The sequence below is a fragment of the Halichoeres trimaculatus genome, unplaced genomic scaffold, assembly GCF_033239565.1.
Source record: "Halichoeres trimaculatus isolate MK-OKI-2021-1 unplaced genomic scaffold, fHalTri1.1 fHalTri1_scaffold_1, whole genome shotgun sequence".
Lineage (NCBI taxonomy): Eukaryota > Metazoa > Chordata > Actinopteri > Labriformes > Labridae > Halichoeres > Halichoeres trimaculatus.
Window position 1 is genome coordinate 16,718,154 of NW_027437179.1, and position 21,061 is coordinate 16,739,214.

At 40.8% G+C, this 21,061-nt stretch overlaps 1 protein-coding gene across 2 annotated transcripts in view; it reads left to right on the forward strand.

The window, feature by feature from the left end:
* cdh4 (cadherin 4, type 1, R-cadherin (retinal)) overlaps positions 1-21,061 on the forward strand; it is a 247,630-nt gene that overhangs the window by 217,789 nt on the left and 8,780 nt on the right. The window contains exons 10-13 of one of the 2 annotated variants that reach the window (XM_074670730.1): positions 4,302-4,487; positions 4,798-5,051; positions 13,813-13,964; positions 20,601-20,837. In XM_074670730.1, coding sequence (XP_074526831.1) covers positions 4,302-4,487; positions 4,798-5,051; positions 13,813-13,964; positions 20,601-20,837 — 829 coding nt within the window. The remainder of the gene's footprint in view (positions 1-4,301; positions 4,488-4,797; positions 5,052-13,812; positions 13,965-20,600; positions 20,838-21,061) is intronic. The other variant, XM_074670739.1, reaches the window with a different exon arrangement.

A 21,061-nucleotide genomic window follows, 5' to 3' on the forward strand; every position in this document is an offset into this window, starting at 1 on the left:
ACTCGGGATTTAGAAAAGTTTTGGATCTGGAGACAGAAACATTAAGAGATGTTCTAATGTTTCTGTTTTTAAAGCTTCTCCTGTACAGAGTTTGTAAACTTCATCCTTAACCTGCTCAGGAGTGATTGAAATGTTGACCACATCCTGGTAGACCTACAGGAAAGCTGCTGCTCTTCATAGGAGCTCTTGGATTTCTTAGATTCCAGAGAGAGACAGATGCTGTCTGCAGAGGAGCTCAGTGGCAGAAGCAGCAGTGTGTCAGCTTCACACACTGTGATCCCTGTCTCCTCCGCCGGGCCGTCTGCAGCGTACATGCCAGTACAGTTCCAGCCGCGTGCTCTGATAAGAGCTCCCCAGTTGTCGGAAGGAGGGGAGGGCTCGCAGAACAAGCTGCTGCTCGGCTCAGAAACTGCACCATCCCCCGTCTGCTGTGCTGGCTGCATCACTGTCTCTACCGGTGGGGAGCTGAACCAGAGTGCTCTTGCTAGCTAGAAAATGGACACACATCTCCGCTAGCACCACTTATGAACATGTGTGACATACGCAGTATTAGACGTGCACTTCCGTTTGCATCTACATGCTCTGTAAAAGTTGGTTACCTCTTCGGATTGCGTCACTTTTACTTCAAGTCCTCTTGAATAAATGAGAGCAGCTTCGGCTGAGCTGTGAAGGAGCATCTGACCATATTTCTCTGCCTGACTCAACGTAGTAATGAGTAAAAATGAATAAAGATATGTTTTTGTTGCACGCCCCTTACTTAGACGCAAACGAAATAATGTTTTTCTCCAGATGTCTTTTCCTCAGCTTTGTCAATCTCTACTTTTTGTTTTGCTTCCCACACATGCATCCTAACTCTGAGCGCTTCAGTAATTATTTGTGCATGACAAACGCGAGAAGAATTCACTGCTCGCTATGGGAGGCATAGAGAAAACATAAGCATGCTAATTAAGTGAAATTGCTTGCGGGGGCGTAAACCAAGCTGATATATAGAGTCTAATTTAAAAAAAAAACAGCCAGATGTATTATTCATATTACCACATGGGCCAGGAAGCACTGTGTAAGTGTTATGTTCTACATTAGAAGATAACTGAAACAATGAAAAAATAATAAAAATAATCTATCTAATCATGCTAACCAATCAAGTGTATCATACTTTTATGTAAGTGATATTAGAGGTTTGTTGTTCCATGAAATATGATTTAAGCCAGGACAGTTTCTTGGAGAACTTGTGAGATTGACGGTTTGAACATTGAGACACGATGGCACACACAGATCTAATGAGCAAAGGCTGAGAGCTATTTGTGTATCACCTGTAGAGCTGCGGCTCTCACACCTGGAAGAGCCAGAGTAACTTTTCCGCTCTCCTCTTCTGCCACGCTTTGACTTTGATTTGTGCTTTTAGAAAAAGACTCCCAACAGTCTGTAAGACCTAAGAAAGACAGCGAGTGTTGGTGACTATGGCATGTAGCGTTATCTTTATGCAAAGTCATTACAGTCTGCTTAAGTGGACTGATTTCAGTCCAATAATAGAAGAAGTCTGGATTTGTTACATATATTTATATTTTATGTTGTCATAACCATTTGGTGTTGTTTTCAACACCCCATAAAGAGGAAGAAGAGCTCATTTAGTCTTGTTTAGCTGCAGCACTGCAGTCTGAAATGGAACATTTTCATTTGCTGAGTCAATTTTCAGTAAGAAGGTGGTAGATTTCCCCTGTTGGGTGCCGCAGATTTGTTTTCTGAAATGGTTTGGGATCTGTACAGCAGCATAGCTCCACTGATGTCTCCTGGTTCAAGATCAAGTACTGAAGGCTGGCTGTGCCTATACACAGTCTAATTCATGAAAAGCAATAACTCAATGATCAGTGAATTCACGTCTTAGTTTGCCCTTCATACATGTGTGATGAATTGATGGCTGAGTACATAAAAAGACTGTGAGTTGGACCATGATGATGCTTCAGCTCTGAATGGTTTAAACATGAAAGTAATTTTCTTTACAGGGTCAAAAGTTGATGGCCTAATGTAAGTCCACTTCACCCTGCCAAAGCCTTTTTCTGCCTTCAACTTTGTGAAAAGTTTGTAGGAAGAAATTATTTTTTCTTTTGCAACTCATGAAGACCTGAACTGATAAGTGATAAGAGGCAGCCTTGCTCGTTTTCAGCAAGCTTAGCCAAGAACCTGGCTGATTTAGTCGATGGATTTGTTAAGATGTTAATTTTATTAGCTTTACTCAAGGCACTTTTATGCTACTTGTTATTTTAATTTTTCACATTCAAGCTGTGTCTTGCTCAAGGGCACTTCAGCATGTGACTGCAGGAGTTGAGGGTGAGCTTCTGGTCTTTATTAGGTGTCTCTACTTACACTGCTTATCTGCTTTATTCTGAGAATTTCTCACTGAATGGCGACTGGCTATCAGACTGAATCATCCATCTGATGACTGAAAGGAAGAAAAGTTTTTCAATCATGCAGAGCAAAATATGTGTTTATTAAGTTATTTGACATTATTCATTTTCTTTTTAGAAAGCTAACTGGTTGTAAAAACAACAGAACTAAAAATGCAGATGAGCCGTGAAGCTCAGAGTAAGTTGCATAAAGCCAGTTTTCCACTAAGTTTGAAGCAGAAACCAGGGTTTGAATCAGTTAAGTCAAGCATTTATCCGACACAGTTTTCTTTTTACTCTGATGTGTGACTGCAGCAGCTTTAAAATGCAGTTTGTCAGGCTTTAATGCTAAAATGGTTTAAAATCTGCAACAGTTACTTGATTTGGGAAAAACCTTTTAACAATCAGCACAACAACTTTGTTGTCCTATGGGTTTTATTTTGGACCTGTGCCTCTTTAAGACTTTACAAGCTCATATCAATCCCAGGGTTTTCTCTAGATGTTGTTAAGTTTAGAAAAGAAAGTACATAGAGTTTGTTAATAAAACCCTGGCTAACCTTTAGCTACCACTCCATTTAGGTTTCATGAATCTTTCCATTATTGTCTCATTTGAATTTTGTTTCCAGTGGCACAGTAGACTGAGGTCTGGTTCGACAATTACCTATGACTGGATCGTATAGCCCAGCTCTCTCCCGCTCCTTCGCACCAACTAAATCCTCCTGGAACTCAAAGTCTGTGTCTCTTGTGGCTTATCAATGAGTCCACATTGCATTCTGGAGAAAGTAGCCATTTTGGAAGCGCCCTCCCTTACAGTCGGCCCCATTGTGTAGAGAGCATTTTCCATTTGGCTGTATGACAAGCGTGGCCCAACAAGCTGGGAAGGTTTGTGTTGGTGTTTGTGCAAAAGCTGGAGGTGAAAATGAAATGGAGGAGCCCACGCTGTAGGGACTGAGAGTGCATATTTAATTTGTTTTGTGCTTATCAGCCTGGTCATACTGCAGGGAATAGGAGGAGAGGGGGCAAGGAGGGAGAGGAGGAATGAGAAGAGAGGAACTGAGTGGTTTGGACACTGCTTCAGTCCCATGATGATGAAGCCATTAAAATGAACAGCAGCTGGCAGACACACACCATAAACAAGTTAACTCTTCACAAGAGGAAACAAGGATTAACTTCTGACAATAAGAGCTTTGAGTGTGTGTGTGTGTGGGCGGGTCTGTCTGTCTGTCTGCCTGCCTTTTAGTAGAAGATTAGGCCCTTATAGAGAGGGACATGCATCCCCTGTGCTGTGAAACCTTCCTCTGGGGGTGCCGCAGCTATCACAGAGTTTACTCCAGAGTTACTTCAGAGGGAAGTTGTGTTAGATTGCAAAATAATGAAGATCATTAGTCAAAGATTATTCCTTTCCACAGCCTTAATTACAGTACTTATCTAATTGCTTATTAAGACTTAGATTTGTTGAATGCACAGAATCTCATTTAAATGAGTAAACAGTTAATTGAACAAATCCATTAGTTAAAATAAAGAGTTTCATATGAGCGGACGTGGAGGGGAATAAGGGACAGCATTTACATAATAGAAGATATGATTCTCTATTATGCAGGTTTAAATATGTTTTCTTTTTACTTCCCTTCCAATCTCTGTAATTTGTTCCCCATTTGTTTTGCTTCTTTCAATTCATGTTTCAGTGTAATGAGCGTTACGGGCATGACCCTAAGAGCAGTTTGTTTTCATAATAACAATTACAGTAAATGCTCAAAGATTGATGATTGCACAAGCAAATATTTAGAGTCTCAATAAATCAACTTATTAACATTCATTAGCCCAGTGCTGGAAAAACATCACCATAATGTTATCCACTCCATCCTCCTCTGCCATCCCCACCCCCCCCCCCCCCCCCCCCCTCTCCCTCCTGCTCTGTAGTTTTCAGGGGAGGTACCGGAGAACAAGGTAAACGTGGTGGTGACCAACCTGACGGTGGTGGACAGAGATCAGCCTCACAGTCCCAACTGGAACGCAGTGTATCGTATCGTCAGCGGAGACCCCTCTGGACACTTCACTGTCCGCACCAACCCCGTCACCAACGAGGGCATGCTGACAGTGGTGAAGGTAAAACCAGAAGCGTGTGTTTGGCTTCTCTGCAGACATCCTGATGACTGATATTCAGCTCCACTGAAATGAAAAGCTACATTTGTTCTTCATTATTATTCAACGGCTGCAAGTTTCCACCTGCTCTCAAGTGCCAGATGTTGTTGACTGAGTACTTTGCTCTCACATTGTTTTCTCTGAATTATATGTCATTTCTCAAATTGGAACACAGTTAGAACCAATCTTGCAATCAGAGTCCCTCATTTGTCTCTCGTCTCTCATTCCTCTCTCCTTCTCTTTCTTCTCTCTCGACTCATTGGTTCTCCTCCAGCCGGTGGATTTTGAGATGAATCGTGCCTTCATGCTAACTGTGGTGGTGTCCAACCAGGCCCACTTGGCCAGTGGTATCCAGTCCTCGCTTCAGTCCACAGCGGGAGTCACCATTTCTGTTCAGGATGTGAACGAGCCGCCAGTCTTCCCCGTCAACCCCAAGATGATCCGCTTTGAGGAGGGCGTGCCGGCAGGGACCACTCTGACTGTGTTTGCTGCTCAGGACCCTGACCACTTCATCCACCAGATTGTCAGGTACTGTTGACGGCACCGCTGTGGCAGGACTTGTTGGCAGATGTAAAAATATACGGGGAATACTCGGGTGGCCCCATTCCCTTGTGTCGCTGTCCACCCACTCTGTCACTCCCAGCTCGATCCACTGCTGTATCTAAGGATGGGTACCAAATTAAATACTTCTACCGACTGAATACCTGAACGCATCCTTGTGATTGTGAGGGAGTGGTAGAGAAGGGGCAATTTTCTTTGCTGGACATGAACACAGCATTGCAAGGTTTTATATTGAAGAATAAATATGTTAAATTGAAAATAAAATAAAATTTATTATTTAATTAAACAAATTGATATTAACTACCACATAAACTCAAAAAAGTACGAAAAATTGGTACCGTTGAGTACCGATACTGATAGCCAGGTTCCGGGCGTTGGTACCGCATCGTTTCAAAAGTGAAAGGTACCCATCCCTAACTTTATCCTTTATTAAATCATTTTTCAGATGAGTTTTTGGTGTCTATGGAGTGTAGATAGATGTAACATTAAGATATATCCTTCAGAGTGACGTCTGTCTCTTCTAACTGCTGTTTGATAGCTAGAAGAAGAAGGAATTAATGACAGTATTGTGACTGAGCTTAACCAGCAATTGAGACACCAAAACAATGTGCTGAAGGACACCAAGGCCTGCTGTAGACCCAGACACTTTGTGAATGGTTATCATTGAAGTTCTTTCATTTACATTCAATCCCTGCAGTTGATTTTCTTTTCAGGTTTTTGATTTTAGCATCTAAAGTCAAAATAACACAGATTATTTTCTTTCATACTGCTAATTACTAAAAGATCAAACAACGTAGTTTAGTTTCTTTCAGCAACTTTTCATATTAATTATGCAGCTGTGTGTGTTTGGGTTTTAACTTCTTCTATAATAAATGATGACAACAGTCAAGGAAACTCATTATGCTGAGAGACAAAGTTAATGCAGATAAAGAGAAAAACTTATAAGTATAAAAAGCCAGTAAATAGTAACATGAGTAATTTCAGTTCTTAGAAACTGAATGCCGCTTTTTAAAGTCGAGAACAGAACAAATGACCTCTTTGATCTTGTGTTAAGTTATCGTTTCATGTCAAAGTCTTGCCACAAAGACCTTTTTCCTTTTTAATCTGCAGCTTCCTGCTGCTTTTTTCTCCAATTATTTTAAGTCATCATCTGCTCCTTGGTTCTTCTTAGTCATAGCTGCATTTTTACTTTTAGTTACTCTGCAGGTAAGCTGAAGCACCTGTGATGGTCCAAGACTTGTAAAAATTGAGGGAATTTAAGAATTTCCAGAAGTGTTACCTTACATTGTATAAAGAGGCAGGTGTTTGCTTAGCGTTGTACGGTGGCCAGCAGGAGTCAGCTGATTTGCAAAAGCAACAAAACACATGCTAATGGAAAAACACAAATGCAAAAGCCACAACACAACAGAAGTTAAGAGGACAGTTATTTTCACAGACTCAGAAAAGTTGTGAAAGTCAGTAATCAAATTATTTTCTTTTATAACTTCAGCCATGATAAGATGACATATTGCTGGTAAATGAAGAAATCTAAGTACTATGGAAATCACTAGGTGGCACCTCTATGCAGCTTTACTTATCATAGCTGAAGTTAAAAAGAAAATAATTTACTCACATTGGTTGTACTTCAAATGTCTTCCAAATTGTCTGACACCTACCAGCCACCGTAGTGCCCCTCTCAGGACTGAAACTCAAACTCTGTGATGATTGTCAACTGCTGTGGTCTAGGTTAGTAATTGTAATAAGACTGAAACTGTGACCAGTTGAGCCCAGCATTGGTTCAGGCAGGCCACAAAGTCAACCGTCAGCTTCTGTGAACACCTGCTCTCTCAGCTGCTCAGCGAGATACATCGACATCTGATTGGCACGAAGCTTTGCTGCACACCCTCAACCTGAAACCTTCATTTCTGCTGTGTCTGATTTTACTAGTGTCATGTGTTGTCATGGATGTTCTGAATCCTGGGGGGTCTTTGCTGCTGCTGCTGCTCTCCCTGCCTTGGCTTTTCATGTGTGCACATCAAAGAGAGAGGAGGTGTGTTCTCCCTACCTCAGACTTTGTCTTTCTTTGTCTTTCTACCTGAGCACACTGCAAAGTGCAGGGAGCTCCCTGAACAGACTGTATCACAAAATTTAGCCTTCTTTTGTGTCCTTACCCCCTCACTCATCAACAACTGAAAAAACAAAAAACAAAAAAAAAAACAGTTTTAATATTGATCATTACATGGAATTGAAAAAAGAGAGTAACTTTATATCTCACAGTGCTTAAAGCTATATAATGTTGTTATAAGTTGTGCCCTCTGAGAGTTAAATGAACGTGAAAGCTGTAGTATTACTTGTTGGTAGCTTATGAGTCCTTCAGCATATTTCACCTTGAAATGTGGCTCAAGTTTCTCCACCCGTCGGCTCTGATTCCTTGAGGAATGGAGAAAAAGCAACAATTTGTTTGATCCCCTTGGTTTATTTGAGTTGCAAGATTTTACTGCAAAGGTACAATCCAATTCAACTTAATTTATACAGCACATATCCACAAAGAATGGAGGATACCTAAGTGCTTCACAGTGAATTAAAATAGTATACATAAACAAACAGACCAAGAAAAGATCTCAAATGAATAACAACAAATACAAGAAAGCATGTGGAAGGAAGCCAAGATTTGGAGAGGTTTAAGCATCTGAGCATCTTTTTCTGCGAGAAGAGAAGCAGCATTTTAGACAAACTGTAGGTGTGTGAGGCAGGGCTGGTTAATGTAAACAGGGTAAGTTAAAGCATAAGTTTCTACTTACAGTCATTAATTCATACATGAGACTTGATCTTGACTGAGAATTAACAAATTTGTCTGTGTGTCAAACTGAAAATCCCTGTCTATTTATTAATTTATTTGTTAACACTTTACTTTAGAGGTCTGCAAATTTCATCACACCTAGGTAATAATTAGATTAGACTAGACAGAGCTTTTCTTGTTTCTTTGAAATTAGCACATAACTTCCTTAAAATAATGTCCAAATTTATTGTCACAAGTCAAAATTGGTAGGTCATAGATTTTTTTTTTTTTTTTTAAATACTTAATTTGAATTCAAATCACAGCCCACCACAAAATGTTTTTGGAAATATCCCAAGGTTTCAGCTATTTCCAGAGAAGCAGATGATAAATAGCTGCTTCGTACCGAGTTTGTTGATCTGCATAATTGAGATCACATGCAAAATGATAAACCTTTATGATTGGGCCTATAATGTTTTACATGGTACAACTGAAGGCTTCAGATGTGATATTCACCAAGAGTGGGGTTGTAAATTGGCCATACCTGATTGTGATAGACACTGCGAGTACAGGCACTGCAAAACAGAGTCTGTCCAGAAGTTATGTGCTAATTTTCACCAAATTCTCATGAAATTTTGGGGGTAATTTCAAAGAAATAAGAAAAAACTTTGTCTAATTATTACCTAAGTGCAATGAAATTTGCATACCTCTAAAGTAAAGTATCACCATTTGTTTTAATTTATCCATCAGCTAAAACGTGTAGCTGCAACATCATAAAACCTCTAAGCCCACCCCCCACCCCAGAAGTTTGGGTGAAATGAATGTGAGGTGGGTAAGATTTTACTCCATGGCGGGCACTTTCTCCAAAGTTTGTCTCTCATCTGTGACATTCTCAACCAACCCCATCTGCCCCTTCCCACCCTCAGCCCAGGCTCCAGCTTCCTCCTGTTGCCAGGTGACAGGTGTGAAGAGGTCATCCTGTAATGAGTTGGACACTGTGTGTCTGCCCTCCTTAGATCCCTATCTCCTTCTTCTCTTTCTCTTCATTGATCCCTCCTTCCAGCCTTGCTAACTGGGATGACACGCAGCGGGCATTATGCCACCCAGGCATCGACCCTGTGTGATGGAAACTCCCACATGCCCACTGAGGTCCAGCGCCATCGTTCCGCTCCATCGCCAGCTCCAACGAGAGAGATTGATTTTTCTTAATGTCATCGAGATGGCCTGTTCCACTGAGGAAACCAGTGGAAATGTTACTGAGTTGAATGTGAGCGAGGCAGTGGGAGATAGACTAGTGTATGCACAGACATACAGTCTATAGGTATACATATATACTGAGAAAAACACTGAGAATTATCCACCACTTGGGTTTCTTCTCTCAAAAAGACGTCATGCAAACCAAGTGGGCTGAGCTCTTTCGCCCTTTGAGAAGAGTAACTCCCCTGTAACCTTTTCTTTCATCCCTCTCCCCCTCTCTTTTCTCTCTTTTCTCTCTTTTCTCTCTCCTCTGGACCGGTCACTTTGCTGCCTGTGAGTCTGCTGGTCTTTTTATTGATGGGACCTCGGAGCTGCTGTCTGCTCCGGAGCAGCTTGCCAGCAGACGCTCAGCTCATGCTCAGACAGCTCACCTCATCTCTGGTGCGGCTGTATTCCCTTTTGGTGACCTCGCTTGTGCCCTAAAGCTCACACAAAAGACACAGAAATGCACAACTGTAGACTCACAAACGTACGCCTACATGCACACGAGCAACAAGCCAACACGGACTGAAAGGAAAGAGCAGCTGGAGACAAGCCAGTTTTGAGCATTTTTTGTGGATGTTTCTGAATTTCTTGCTTTTTTCTCCATCTCTTGTGGCACAACCTTTTTGTCAGCTGAAATTTTCTGATACTAGAAATAGAATTTGAATTAAATCAGGAACCTATAGTATGCGATTGTAAAAATGTGTATTTGTTTATTGTCATATGTGTGATGTGTTCCATAGTTTTCATGTCATGAAGTCTCATTGCAAAAAAGGAATCATTAAACAAGCAGCTACAGGGACAATATCTTGACATTTACACAAGTCTGTCACAGGCTGAGCAGCAGAAGCAGTGCTTGTACTGCAGAGTGAGTACATCTTTATCTCCCAGTAGCCTTTTGTTTTAAGTACAGCAGGAATCAAATTCACTGAGGGTTCATTGTAGAAATACCAAAATGCAACTGTGGAGTAACTTTGCACTGAAGTTTTCTTTTTTTTGCATTCTCAGTAGCCACGTTTTACAAACCCAGCACCGTATGGTGGGATGCAAACATGTGTCAATCATTTTAAGAGTGATGGAAAAACAACATCATACCCTGGAAATATTTGAATGCCATAAATTAAAGGTCCCATATTGTGCCCCTTTTCTGCAGTTTAATATGGATCATTGATGTCTTCATGAAATGGTAGTAACATGTTTTGGTCCAAAAAGCCAATAAATCAAGCACAGCAGCATTGTTTCCAGGCTCTCATAGCCCCTCTGTTCAGAACACTCTGATTTAGTGGGCGTGACCTTCATATGTAAATGAGCCGCCACTGATACCGCATCACTGAGAGCGGCGCCACACAGAGGTGTGTGGGCAGAGAGGGGGTGGGGTTATCTGCTGCAGTGGACCATTTAGGTCAGACTTGCTCCTGATTGGTCAAAAAAGGGAATTGCTGACGTCGGCAAATCCGCAAACAGCCCGTTTTGGGTCAGGATTTTACATTCACAAGCACTACTAAGTACAGGTTTTGTCATTAAATATCACATTTTGTGGACTGGGAGGAAAGCCAAAGACCCACAAATTTCACTAAAAGACTTTATAAAGTGATTTTTGCATGATATGGGACCTTTAAAAGATAAACTTTTGTATACTAATAACATATATGGCAAGAAATACAACTGTACTGTGTTTTCACTGAAATAGTTATATTGTATAACCTTAACCGCATGACACAGTGCTCTTTGTGGTGTGCTGGTGGAGAAAACGATGTCACCATCATGAAGCTAGGTGGGACCAAACGCTCTGCAAAGAGCACTGTGTCATGCGGTTATGGTACATATACAATATAACTATTTCAGTAAAAACACAGGCGCTCCTGTATTTATTGAATGATATTTGATTCCAACAGTAAACAAAAAAATTAAAGAAATCACATTTATTACAGCCCCGGAGGTCAGGGGGTGATAAACCAGGTTAAAAGAGTGCCTGCCCGTATGCAATGCTCCAGGAAAAACAGCGAACGCGCCCGTAAACAAACAGGGACATTCTGATTGGTCAATACTACTCGGCCTCCTATTGGTCGATCCACAAATCATTGCCAAGCAGACAGAGATCTGTGAGCACAGGAAATCTGAGCGAGCAGCATTGTAACCGAGCAAGAGGTCACAGTTTGAGCACGTGCATAGAAAATTTGAGCGCAAGAGTAGAGTTTTGAGAGACAATATCACGAAATCTGAGCATGAAATCAATACAATACTGCTGTCAAATCAATTAAAAATTCTCTTGATTAAAGATAGGATATTCATTGCATAGCAATGCCTGCTGACAAAGTTTAGTAGTGAAAAGAGATACGGTATCTGGGTTTTTCTCTGCTGAAATCAGTTTTTTTAATTAATGGTGGACACAGGAGCCTAACTGTCAGACAGAAAAAGGACAGAAGAGCAGAAGAAAGCTGAACGGGAGAGTGATACAGCCTGAGCTAAAGGCTAAAACAGGGGCTAAACTATTGGTGATAATGTTTATTCCAACTGTTAGGCAGCTGTTTTTCTGCAGGGGTCTGTACAAGCTTGAGAGTCTATCAATAAAATGAAGAGTGAGGTTACAGATATGTCGTGGCACCAGGCTGCTGTTGTGCTACTTGTGGCTTATAACAGTTGCTTGTTGTCATGTGTCAAACAACAGCACTACATAACTGTACTGATAAATACCTCACCTTGTATCCAGTTAAAAAGTTGTCTAGAACAAAGAAAATTTGTTCCAAAACAAACACACGCCTGTATAAAAGTGACATCTTTGTGACAGTGTGTGTTCGACTCCAGTCCGGAAGGTGGCGAGGCAGTCCAATTAAAACAGATCCTCCTCATAGTGTCTTCGATATAATGGCAAGTCACTTTTCCCAAGTGATAATTCCTCTATGACTAGTGTGTTACAAAAGTCTGTTGACTGCATTAGAGCTCTGTTAAAAGGATCACATATAAAATCTGTTTTGAATCATGCTTTCTAGTTGGATGTCTGATACCAAGAGCAGATGTAAATCATTGTCCCCTACCCAAGACTTTTGTGAACAGTTTAGAATTAAGCCCACAAGCTTGTTAAAACTGGGAAAATGGAGCATCAAAGTAAGGGAAAAATAAGAAAATCTTGTTTTTTTAAGAAAAAAAAAAAAAAAGACTTTTGAGATAGCGGTGAGTCCAAAAATTAGGATTCTGGAGGGCCTCGCAAAAATAGTGAAACAGTGTTGCTGTGCAGCTGTGAATGAAGACAGCAGGAGGCAACATCTTGTTGGCACAAGGAGGAGATGAGAGTGCCAGACATGAGACACAAACACACAGTTATACCTGCAGGGCAACATCCAATTCTGACTAACTCTGTATTTGAAGCTTGTTGAGCAGAGAGTACATATTTTTCTTTGCTTTTTTATTTTCTCATTAAAAATATGATCGAGAGTGAACCTATTCATTACCATGTCTCTCTGTCAGTCAGTTAACTTGTTGAAAAGTTTGCATCTTTAGCTGGAGGTGCAGTTTGTGTTTGTGCCTGTTAGCCTGTGGTCACCCAGTGTCAACCCCAATGTACTGCTTTAATTAAGCCCCTCTCTCCCAGCACCACATTTCCTCCTGACCACATCTACATTCAGCAACACGCTACAGATCTGTCGTACTCCCGTCTCCATCTGCCTGTTTCTCTGACCCTCTGCCTTCAGTCTTTCTGTGACACACTGACCATCCACCCACAAGTGAGACTTCTCACTTGTCCACAATTAACTGTTCCTCGTTAGGCCTGAGCGAGAAGCGCCGCTTCCACACGCTAGACTTGTCATAGTTGTTAAGGAGATTTACAGTCTTTAATTGCTGCTGTCACTTTCCCCTGCCTTGATGTCACGACAGGTGACAGCAGAACGAGTGGTTGTGGCAAGTGTGTGTATATATAGAGAGGTGGTGTTGTTAAGAGCACTGCTTGGCTGTTCTGCAGATGGGTTCAGGTTTTCATCGGTCGTCATGCTAATGAGCTTCTGCTATGATAAGCTCAGTGAGCATATGTTCACTACAATATTTCGACGGTGCTTGGCTGGTATTACTTATTATGGTAATGAATGTTCAATGTGATAATGGGTACTCTGAACTGACAAATAAAAGAGTCAGAGCTGCTGGAACCCAAGCTGCATGTGGCTGCAACAGTTGATACGTGGAGAAGCTTTCTCTCTGCATGTGTGTGTGTGTGTGTGTGTGTGTGTGTGTGTGTGTGTGTGTGTGTGTGTGTGTGTGTGTGTGTGTGTGTGTGTGTGTGTGTGTGTGTGTGTGTGAGTGTGTGTGTGTGTGTGTGTGCCTGTCTGTCTGTCTGTCTGTCTGTCTGTCTGTCTGTCTGTCTGTCTGTTTTAAGCATAAGCTGTGTAAAACATGGACGTAGTCTCTGCGACATCACATGATACCTTGAAATTAAGCTAATCCTCAGATTCAGCCTTATTGGTTAGTGGGATTTCTTTCCAACAGCTACAGGGCGCCTGCCAGTCACATGAGCTGAGCTGTGTCTCTGATTGGACAATCAAACAATCCTAATCACTTCAAAACCGCAAAGTTAAAAAAAAAAAAAATCACCCACCATACAGTGTGTGACGATAGTGAAATCAGCGTCTCAGACCCAAGCCATTTTTTCTTCTGCATAGGCTTCATTTTTCTAAACCACATGTTGCCCCTTGGTCTCAAGGCCGTGCTTTTATTCTGTGTCCATGTTTTTGTGTGTGTTGACAGGTACTCCAAACTCTCTGACCCAGCTAACTGGCTGAAGATCAACAAGACAAATGGTCAGATCACCACCACGGCCCTGCTTGACAGAGAGTCCATACATGTCAAAAACAATGTGTACGAGGCCACATTCCTGGCATTCGACAACGGTAAGTCTGGTAAGTCTGAAAAAACGGAGTGTTTTTTTTTCCATGTGATTAACAGTACAGAACATTCAGGACAGGTGACACACTTTTAGCAGAGCAGCTTCAGGCATGACCTTGTTAGTAAGTCTGCACTCTGGTCCAGACTAAAATATTCTCACTTTTGGATGGGTTGCCAGGAAATGCAGCAGTGCCCCTCAGAACAAGAGTCCCCTGAGGACTGTGGTGTTCCCTTGAATTTTCTTAGTGCCACCAAGAGTTTACCTTTTTTTAGAATTTGCTGTTTATGAATGAAAGATGTCAACCCTCTCTGGATTGAATTTTATGAAATGTGGCCCACCCCAAGGATGAATTCAACTGAAGTCATTGTTAAGTCTAGATTTGTTAATTTCACACCAAAAAATAACACACATAACGTCCAAGCACTTTTTTTTTTAAGTTAAACTTAAGCATGTCTGATCCTTTAAAGGGTCCCTGCTAAAGCATACTTTTAACAATAGCAAGGAAACCTTCCTCACAATAATTTTATATCCCAGAAAGAGGGCAGTGGGAAAAAATGGTGTTGAAAATAGTTCTGCCAAATATTTCAAAGAAAATGAAACTGGAAGACATTCTAGCCAAATAAAGTAATCACACATTTAGAGTCAACAAATAGAGATAACAACAGTCAGCAGCAGGAAAAAGGAAATTAGAAAGAAGAATGTAAGAAAAATAGGTGTAAATTTAAAACGTGCATAGGAATGGAATGAAAATGCATAAGAAAGGAGGAGAAGAGAAGAGAAGAGAAGAGAAGAGAAGAGAAGAGAAGAGAAGAGAAGAGAAGAGAAGAGAAGAGAAGAGAAGAGGAGAAGAGAAGAGAAGAGAAGAGGAGAGGAGAGGAGAAGAGAAGAGAAGAGAAGAGAAGAGAAGAGAAGAGAAGAGAAGAGAAGAGAAGAGAAGAGAAGAGAAGAGCGTAGTCTGAAGAAGCTAAGGCACACAGCAGCTGCATCACCTGACGCCCTAATCAAAGAAGGAACTTGTTGGTCTGAAATATGAATAATGTGTTTGCTTTTAAAACCCTGGGGTAATATATAAATGTCTGTACAAATGCTCGACTTTAATTACCGCTTTCATGCCTTCGCTCCGCAGAGATGACATGACACACCTGTCAAACATCAGCATGTTGTGCTTTAAGAAGTGTTATGACTTACTTCCTGAAGATGTAGACTGCTGACCTTTCCACGTGTGCTCTCTTGTCACTGCGAAATGATTACATCTATAAAGAATGCTGTCTTAATCTTTTTCATCTTCATCAGGAGAGAAGTACACGCCACAGAGACAGGAGATAACTTAAACGTTTGTCACAGGGCCACTGCAGAGAACATAAAACTCAGTGTAGCTTGTTAATGTGAGAACAGCAGAGTAAGGTGTTTCATTCACCTCGGCACACCTCACCTCTGTGCTGAAGAAGCACGGGCAGGGCTTAGCTCCTTCTATAAACAGAATACTTTTATCTGTACACAGGAAAATCTAATAAACAAAGGAAACAGAGGGAATTTGATCAATGAAAGCTGGCTACAGGGAATGGTCAAACCTTTTCGTTCTACAGACAGATATCCTGTAGTGTGCCTGAAATGTAAATAAGCTGGATGGATGGATGTTTGTTTACTTTACATAGGATCTAATATATGCTATGACCTTCATTACATGATTTCTGCTAGTAGGTAAAGAATAATAAAACCTGTCGATGAAGGTCTTGTGTATCAGCCTGAGGTGCTGTAACAGTAGACAAAGCTAAAGAACTGAAGCTCTACAAGCAGAGGTGCTTGCTCTCTGTGTTAAGGTTCCAGGTGTTTTTACGCTGGTGTGGAAAAATGAGAGATGGTTGGCCCGAAGCACTCCAACTTAAGCTCAAAGTGTTGACTGCCTATTGATCCCAGAGCCCAGTGCCAACAAGGGGATATATTCCACTTTGATTGAAATTCTCTTACTTATTCCACCGAAGCCCGGTGTAAGAAGCAACAAATCACCAAGCCAATCATAACCGACAAGACGGTCGATGGGCCTTGGGGCCTCAAGCAACAGACCTTCACATAGCTGATGCATCAAGTTACTGTCTGAGAGAGTGAAAACAGCTGAAATATAACAATGAAAAGCTACAGGGTTAAACTGTACATACTGTACTGCATCACTGTGCAGAAAGCTGTCAACTGTATATCAAGGCTACAATAAATCACACAGCAGTGTGTTTCACACTGCTTATACTTATCATCTGACGTTTGAGGTTGTACTGTTTCATCATAGACCATATAACTGAAAAATGTTTGAATTTTTGTAAAAAATAGTTTATAGGGATGGCAGAAAATTATTTGATGTAAGGGCGCGGTCACACTGGTTAGCGGTACCGTGCTCAAGCAGGCTTCAGTCCTGAAAGTCAACTTTGTTTGGCCAGTGTGACTGCAAGTATGCCTATTCAGTTCTCTGCTTCAGCAGGCTTTAGTTCACTTTAGCATGTCGAAACGACTTAACGTAAGCCAAAAAGTCTCTAAAGTTGTAGTAGTGCTCTGTCTCACTGTGCCAGCGCTAATGAAATCATGCTTTGTGTAAACAGACGCTTCACGGGGACAAAGGCAGTCTGTGCGTGAGACTTAAGTCTGGATCATATTGAAGTAGCGTGACCGCTGGCTGTATTCTCTACCATACAGTGTGGGACTGTATGATTTTGAAGCCAAAATTCCTCCGTCACAGGCACAGCCATTGTAGCAGTTGTGCAGCCAGAGTCTTCCCAGTAGAGACTGTGAGGAATTCCGGGAGAACCTGAGTGGAGCTGGGTGACATAAATATATATATATTTTTTCCTTCAAGAGTCTAATCACTTCCAGACTTTACCTCTCGTCATATTTTACAGTCCTTGAAAAAAATACACAAGAACGGCAGCTGTCAATCATCGTTAAACATGACGTAAAACCTCGTTTTTAACCTCTTATAGCTACTGAAAATGAAACTTTTCAGAAAAAAGAGGACTTGAATACAAGGCAGTCAAATAGTATCTCAAGTCACCACAACAATCGGACGTGAGAAATATTTCTATGAGGTGTATTAATTTTTTAAAGTTTGACCACAGTCCATCTGGAATGACTGGAAAGCTGCATATTTTGACTTATTCTGCAGCCAGTCACCAGGGGGGAGCAGTTTTCCTGGCGACCTCACTTCGAGCTGAGCAAGATGATGTTCATTTTTTTTAGTCTTTGCGCGGAATAGAAACTGTGATTAGTGTTGTAGTTTTTTTTTTTATTATTATCCTTAATACATTAGATGTTTTTAACACTCAAAAAAAAAAATCAAGATGCAGATAGAAGTGGTGTACATCTTTTATCTGACAAGTATTTTGTTTGTGAAATTTGATTTTCCATGTGAATGTTCACTGTAGTAAACTAGGTGTTCAATATGTTATGATGTAAATTTAAACCTGACAACCTTAGTATGCGTGATTACATGTGCTCAGTGACATTGTGTGGTTATAAAACAATAACAATCTAATGAAACCTGATGATTTAACGATGACGACTGAGAAATAATAGGACTCGCTTTCAAGTATAACTTTTAGACAGTTATTTATGGCTTCTCTTTTTGCAGAAAACTTCAGATCTTAATTTTTTTCACTTATTTTTAAACATTAACGACTTAACAGGCATCAATATGAAACAGACATCAGTTGAAATATCCTTCTGTATTATTAATCATACTAGTTGAGTACTGAGGACTCGGTTGCTTCTCTGAGTCTGTTTAAGTGTGGTTTGATTAAATTGGTTTGACAGTTGCTCGGCAACAAATAAGTTGCAGGATGTGTGATGTGTTTTATTACAACTTTTTCTCAATTTGGCCATTTTACATTGTGTCCAGCTTATTTCACTGACTCAAATGCAGGCAACTTGTATTGGGCTGAACTTGACACTTTTATCATTGAGACTTTGTTAATCATCACAGAGTGAAAGAAAGTGGTAACACTTTGTATTAACTACACTCTGTTAAGTATTAGTTAAGCATTAAATAACACATAACTCATCATCTGTAAAGCATTGTTCATACATTAAAACCCATTTGTATGTCATGTACAAACACAGTTATAAATGATTTATGACTGATTAGTATGACCCTCTGTAATGTGTTAACTAATTCTATGTTCATACTTCATAAATAGTTGATTCAGTAATTACAAATGAGATATCATAGTCATAATAAACCAGTTATAAGCCATTTACAGATTGTGATTGTGTCATTTCAAAAGGATTAGTGAACGCCTAATTGCAGAGAAAATCATGATCAATTAAGGTATTCACAAAGGCCTTATATATTCTATAACTAAAAAACAATCACTCAGACTTAAAGTGGCAAAACTTAAATCAAATAATAGGTAACAATTAAACAGGCAGTAGCATTTAAACACTGGCTGTATAGAAGCAGCAGCAAAACTGAACAGTCACAACAACTTGGAAAAACCTTGTTAACCCTTTTTAGTTGTAGAATATATTCAGTTTATATGAAGAGTTATTTTAAAAGTTTCATACAGAGGTTGATTCCCTTTAATAAATACAAGTTTAAGTACATGTTGTGTCTGGGTCCTTGTTCTATTGAATCAATATCTGTGACTTCTGTGTTTTAAGGCACTGCTGGTCTTTAATCTCATTAATAAATGCTTTGTAAAGCGCTTATAACTAGTTCATAATGACTATAATATCTCATTTGTAATTGTTCAATCAATTATTTATAAAGTATAAACAAAGTGTTAGATAACATATTACAGAGGGTCATATTAATCAGTAATAAAATATTTATTACTGCGTTTGTAAGTGCTGTACAAATAAGCATTAATGTATGAACAGTGCTTTACAGATAATGAGTTAAGTGTTAACTAAAGCTTAAGCTATGGCTGCCTTTTGCAGCAGCTCTCACTTCTTTGTCCGTTTCTTGTAAACTTTTTGTCTCTTTTTCGTAATCTTTGTATTTGGAGTGGATCATTACTTTGTATGGCTCATTTGTTGGTCATAGACACCAAACTTTTTGTGGCTTCAGTGATATTTTTGCTACTTTTTCTCCTGTGTTTGTCTGGAGATCCTACATGTAACCATGGTCACATTGTTTACATGTGAACTCAGCTGTTAGCAGCTTGTAGCATGTCAATGCTAACTGGTGTAAGGCCTGATGTCTTCCCACAAGGTGAGGAGAAGGAGGTGAGGACGATGTGCTGGTTCTCGGGTGTGAGCTAAGAAGTGATGACATGGACCTGTCCTTCCATCCATCGTTATTGGGAACGAAAGATCTATCTCCAATAAGATGAATGAGCTAGCTGTGCTAACCCAGCAACAGAGGGAATACCAGAGGGCAGAGTAGCATCATGCTATTCACAGACATGGCTAACGGAGCTAACATCAGACACCAACGTCACATTAGAAGAGCTTCACCTGCTGTGAGCAGACAGGATCCAGGAGACAGAGATGGAGCATGACTGAAGAAGCTCAGTCCTGGACCCTGTGGAGGTGGAGGCTGGCTGAACTGGACAATGATGGACAAGCTGTCAGCATCTATTTTCTTATGGACCTTTTTGCACTTTCTATGCACTTTCTTACTTTTGTTTTCTTGATTGCTGCTGTGACTTCAATTTCGTTGCACTTGATACAGTGGCAGTAAAGTTCTATTCAGTCCTATTCTAACTAAGGCTTAACTAATGCTAAACAGGGTAAAGCTGACACAAAGTGTTACTGAAATATTTTATCTTATGCTAGAGTGCGAGCTCTAAAGTTACAAATGTTTTCACTACTTTCATGGTGCTCTGACTCAAATCAGACCATGAAACACCTTGAAAACCACTTCACTCGGTGGGGAACAAGCAGTGTGCTTAAATAACATTAAGACGCTTGTTCCCAGCATCATGTTGTACAGAATCAAGAGCGACAAAAACAGTGTGGCAGCAGAACGACATTTCTCAGATGGTTAAGGTGTAGTTCAGTCACAGTGTGTGCTGTAATCAGAGCACATTAGAGGATTTGCTGTTAATGCATAAATCATCAAACGTGTGCCTCCCAGCCTGATGGCTCTTTTCTGGTCTGACAGTCATGGGAAAGCCTGAATAAGTTATGATGAGCTGGTGTTGCTGGATGTAGTGTAGGGTTAGTGTTTGAGTCATTTCCCCAAGGGGATTTGCACAGCGCAGATAGCAGCAATCTTACTGTGAGTGTTGTCTCCACGCCTCGGCCTGTTCAGAAAGCAGCTGGTTCTGAACTCAAGGACTGAAAAATGTATGTGTCCTTTTATTTGTTTTGGCTGTTTTGTTTGGTTGCTCCTCCATAAATGTACACAGTGTTGTCCTCCAGTTTCAGCTGCAGTAATCAAAACCTTGCCCATCCAATTGTTTCCCTGCCTGTACGCCTCATTTTCTCACCTTCGCACATGACCCAGGTGGAAAACTGTAATTGAAACTGAAGGATTGTTTATCCTTCTTCTGTAGCTCTCTCATCACACTGTCTTCTAACTCAACTTTCCTGCTTTTTGCGCCAATCATTTTACCTTTACCCCTGTGCTCCTCAACTCCTTTCTTTTGATAGCTACAGCATTATCTCGACTTCTTCTCCTTTGATCTCTTTCTCTCCCGTCTTCCCCCTCTCATCCCCTCAGGCTCGCCTCAAGCCAGTGGGACAGGAACTCTCCAGATCTACTTGATCGATGTGAACGACAACGCTCCAGTGCTGGTTCCTCGGGAGGCCCAGGTGTGCGAGCGTGCTCGTCCAAACTCCAGGATCAACATCACAGCCTCAGACGCTGATGCTGACCCAAATGTTGGGCCCTTTGTTTTTGAGCTGCCTTCTTTTCCTGCCAGCGTTCGCCGCAACTGGACGATTTCCAGACTCAGCGGTAAAAAAGCTTCACAATGTGTTTACTGTAGTTACTGCTGGAGATATTCCACCCACCCTTGTGATATAACATTTATAAGATATGTTGGTATGATATATGAGCATTCTGCATCCCCAGAATTAAACCATAAACCTAACAGATGGGATGCAAAAGCCCCTCTGCAGAGTAACTGCTAACATCAATCAGAGGATCAGGGATTGCTGTAAGCTGTGAGAGAAGTCCAA